Below are 4168 nucleotides of genomic sequence, written 5' to 3'. Positions count from 1 at the left end.
AGCGAAAGATTTTGGGGCCAGAAATTATTGAGTAGACTGTGCATGTAATTGAAAAAATTCGCTCCAGCATGAAAAGTGCTCAAAATAGACAAAAGAGTTATGCTGATAGAAAGAGTCTGGAATTTTTAATTGGTGATAAGGTATTCCTCAAAGTAACACCAATGAAAGGAGTGCTACGTTTTAGCAAGAAGGATAAGTTGCGACTAAGGTTTATTGGCCCATTTGAGATCTTGCAACGTATTGGGAACATCGCATATCAATTAGCATTACCTCCTGAACTTTCAGGTGTACATGACGTCTTCCATGTGTCAATGCTTAGAAAGTACGTCCCCGATCCAAGTCATGTGGTCAACCATCAATCTATTGAATTACAGAGAGGTTTAAGCTATGAAGAAGAGTTGTTAATAAGAAATTTCAAGCCCTCTGGAACAAAGTGATCCCACTAGTGAAAGTACAATGGCAAAATCATTCGGCTGAAGAGGTCACGTGAGAGAGAGAGGTAGAGATGCAGGCATAGTACCCACAACTCTTCGACAAATTTCAAGGTAAATTTCGAGGACGAAATTTATTTTTAGGGGGGTAGATTATAATACTCGCATCCAAATTTCTAGGTCTAATTATCAACATTGAAAATTTACGGGCTCATTGAGGGTTAATCCATCGTCTAGGAACTTGTAGCAAAATTTACCATAAGTGCTAATTCCCACGTGTTTTTGATTAAATTTTTGGTCAAACACTTACATAGAAAATTCTTGATTTATGCTTGATTGATCAAACATAAGGTAAAATTATTGATTTATGCTTGATTGATCAAACATAAAGTAATGTGTAATGTGAATGCATAAATGTAGGAATGATGGAGAGATTCTTGCTCATTTCACAAATTTCAAGGATCAATTTCCACCATCATAAATTTGTCATTAAAGATGCATGCCTAATCTTGTCCTATTTAAACCCCTCATTCAAATTCACATGCTACTACTCACTATTATAATTTTTGGTCCAAATAATATACACATACACATTCATAAGCCGAAGTGAAAATTGTAGAGAGATCAAGTCTCTATTATTCTTTGATTCAAATTGTAACTACGCTGCTTATGTTGAATTATTGTTATGTTATGAATTCCAAGAAAATTATTATGGGTCCCATATGCTATGGTATGATTATGATTATGTTAAGAGGATCGGAATTTAGTAGCGCTACCCATAAGAATTCTTACCGAACATACTTACCACCTATGTTCGGTAATATTCTTATGTCTCCATTATGCTGATTATGATTATTTTGCTCTTTTAAATTATACACAATAATAATTCATGGCGTACTTATTGAAATTTTATAAATCTCACTCTATGATAATTCCCCCTTTTAGGCGGCAACTGATGGTTTGAGACAGTAAACGTGGAGGTGGCAATGAGGCTAGGATTAATAAATTGTGTTGTGTTTAAAAGACAACTTTGAATTTCAAATTTAATTGTTATGTTGGAATTATTTTATTTCTTTCATTTTTCGCAGCTACATGATAAAACCAAAATTCATTTACTTATTGAAGAAAAATAAAAAATTATTTCATGTTCCCATTTAGTTCTTATGAAAGAATTAAGTTTTATTTAGTGACTCTCGCAAGGATTCAGCCATCACAAAGTAAGTTCCCAGAATGATTGATGTAAACAAACTAAACTTGGAAACTTTCAATTAATCCAGCTTTTGACACCAGTTTTGTTTATCTTTAGATAAAATTCGGCTCAACATACTCATTAACAGACTTCAAATTTTGAGCACTTCCAAAAATTCTCCATCACATGGTTCAGTGAACTCAAAGGATAAATGCCTGGTTAACTTGCGGAAAAAAAAAATGGTGGCAAGAACCAAAACCGTAGAATCATTTTTCCCTTTCAGTATTAAGCGATAAGCTTTCCTCTAACCAATAAATTAGGCATTTAACAGTTACTTATTTCGCTTCAAAAGTTATGGAAGCAAGGCAACTGCATCTACTCTATAAAAAGTGCTAAAATACACTTAATAAGAAATAGCAAATTCTAAGCATTCACATCTATAATTTAAAAAACAAACACATACATAACTATGGAATCAAATTTTACCGGAAGAAGGGGCATGAGGGAGGGACAAGAAGCCACAAGAGGCCCGAGAAGCGAAAGAATGGAGATGGTCAAGGGTCGGGTTTACGAGACGGGCCAACCCGTCTCCGTACAATACCAGTGATCTGCTTGGCTTGTCTGCCATTTTTTTTTTCTGAGAATATAGAAAAAAATTAGAACGTCCACGGGAATATATAGCAACTTTGCGCTGGCGACGTAGCGTACAAACTACAAAATGTTTGGTAAGCGTGCCACTTTTTTAACGGTCCAATGGCAATCTTCAAATTCATACATTATTGATACAATGATATACGGGGTTGTTTGAGCATCATTTTTTTTTTTAAATATATCTTAAAACAGTGTTACGAAAGATAATGTGTGGTTAAAAAATAAAGAAAAATTTTGAATTTGCATGTGATATTATTTTATTAAAAAATTTGTAGTTGAAATGATATTAAATCACCATTGAAGAATGTATTTTGATGGAAAAATGGAGTTGAAACAACGGCTTCCCCACACAAATAAAAAAAAGGTATAATTAATATAATATTAAATATATTCATACCACAATTTTTAGTAACTAGACTACATTTTACTCTATTTAATGTAATAAAAAAAGTTTGGAAGTTACGTATAATATTATTTTATTGAAAAATGTGTAGTTAAAAAGAATTGAAAAAAATGTATTTTGAAAAAAATGGAGATCAAACAAGAGCTAAATAATAATTTAGATAAGTATAGTCTGTATTTGTTTATAACAACTCACATTAAATAGAGACATGCTAAAAAACTAATAAATTAATTCTCAACAAGAAAAATGACTTATAATATAATTCTGATAAAAAAGGGAGTCGCTATTTACATTTATAAACGTTATATATATTCATTTCTACAAAGAAAATTTTATTATATTTTTTTATCCTATGCAAATTACTTAAATAGACATATATAAAATTAAGTAGAAATTTATCGCTCGTCAGTATGTGATAATCTACAGACTACAAAGGTACCAAAAGATGAAGAAGAGAGTGGAGATCTATGGGGTTTTCTTTTCTTCAGTCCCTACTTCTCATCAGCTTACTCCCACTTCCCCAACATCAAGAAAAGGTACTTCTTTAATCCCAAATGATCATGTATTTAAAAGTGACTTTTAAGTTTAGCCAAACACGTCTAATTTTAACAGCTACCTTGAAATAACCAAACATGGTGTATAACAATTCAATCTGGGTTCTTCTTGCTTTGCATACTAGTAGTGAGTAATTTCAAGAGGAAGAATGAGAAGAGAGATCGCACGACCTGCTCAAATGTCTCCTAGATATGATTTTGACAGAATTTTCAAAGGTTCCAACTATTGTTTAAAAGGAAGTTTACAAAATTCCGCGAAGAGTTAATATTATGCCCTTGTATGGTATTAATTTTAATCTAAATTAAAGTGAAACAATTAATATTAACTAAACTTTTAATGGATCCCACAACATTTCAAACACACATTTCAAATTTTTTTTATCAAAATCTCCTAAAAATCTAATTTTAATCCCCACCAAACATTGCTATATTTTCAATCTTTTATACCGACCTCATCTTTATTAAATTTCTTGGTCCCCCTAAAGCTTTGAGGCCGTTGCTAAGTCATGATATTATAGGGGTGTCATTCCCCTGCAATAAAAGATGAGTCTTTTTTCCTTCTCATGAACCATAGGGGCAAGTCCTGGCTCGGTCGTAAAGTCAACCAAGACAGACAGCCAAGCCGAGGAGGAAGATTGCAACTTCAGTGAGAGACCTGTGTCGTCCTTACTCAAACATAGGGTCTTGGTCGGAGCCCGAAACTAAATGAAAATTTCCCTCCCTCATCAACCTTCAAACAATCCTGTGATCGATCTTGTTTACAATTGGCTTTATTACATAATATAGATTCGCTCCAGTTCACTATTCTGTTTTATTATTAATATGAACGCAAAATGGGGATCTACCATAACATTTGTACCACCAAAAACCAAATATCTGTGTGGATAAATATATAAAAGGATTGAATAAAGAGGCATTTTCAAGAATGTTCAATTATAAG

The 4168-nt window shown here is 32.7% G+C and overlaps 1 protein-coding gene across 1 annotated transcript in view; it reads right to left on the bottom strand.

The window, feature by feature from the left end:
- The window catches only part of LOC111408392, a 5436-nt gene extending 3129 nt beyond the window's left edge, over window positions 1-2307 (bottom strand). The window contains exons 1-2 of the mRNA XM_023038157.1: window positions 2099-2307; window positions 1787-1924 (exon numbers count right to left, since the gene is read on the bottom strand). Coding sequence (XP_022893925.1) covers window positions 1787-1924; window positions 2099-2248 — 288 coding nt within the window. The 5' untranslated portion in view covers window positions 2249-2307. The remainder of the gene's footprint in view (window positions 1-1786; window positions 1925-2098) is intronic.
- Between the last annotated feature and the right edge of the window lie 1861 nt (window positions 2308-4168).

Source organism: Olea europaea, chromosome 13 (genome assembly GCF_002742605.1).
Source record: "Olea europaea var. sylvestris chromosome 13, O_europaea_v1, whole genome shotgun sequence".
NCBI lineage: Eukaryota > Viridiplantae > Streptophyta > Magnoliopsida > Lamiales > Oleaceae > Olea > Olea europaea.
Note: the sequence above shows the minus strand (reverse complement) of the source record. Positions and strands in the feature narration are given on the sequence as shown.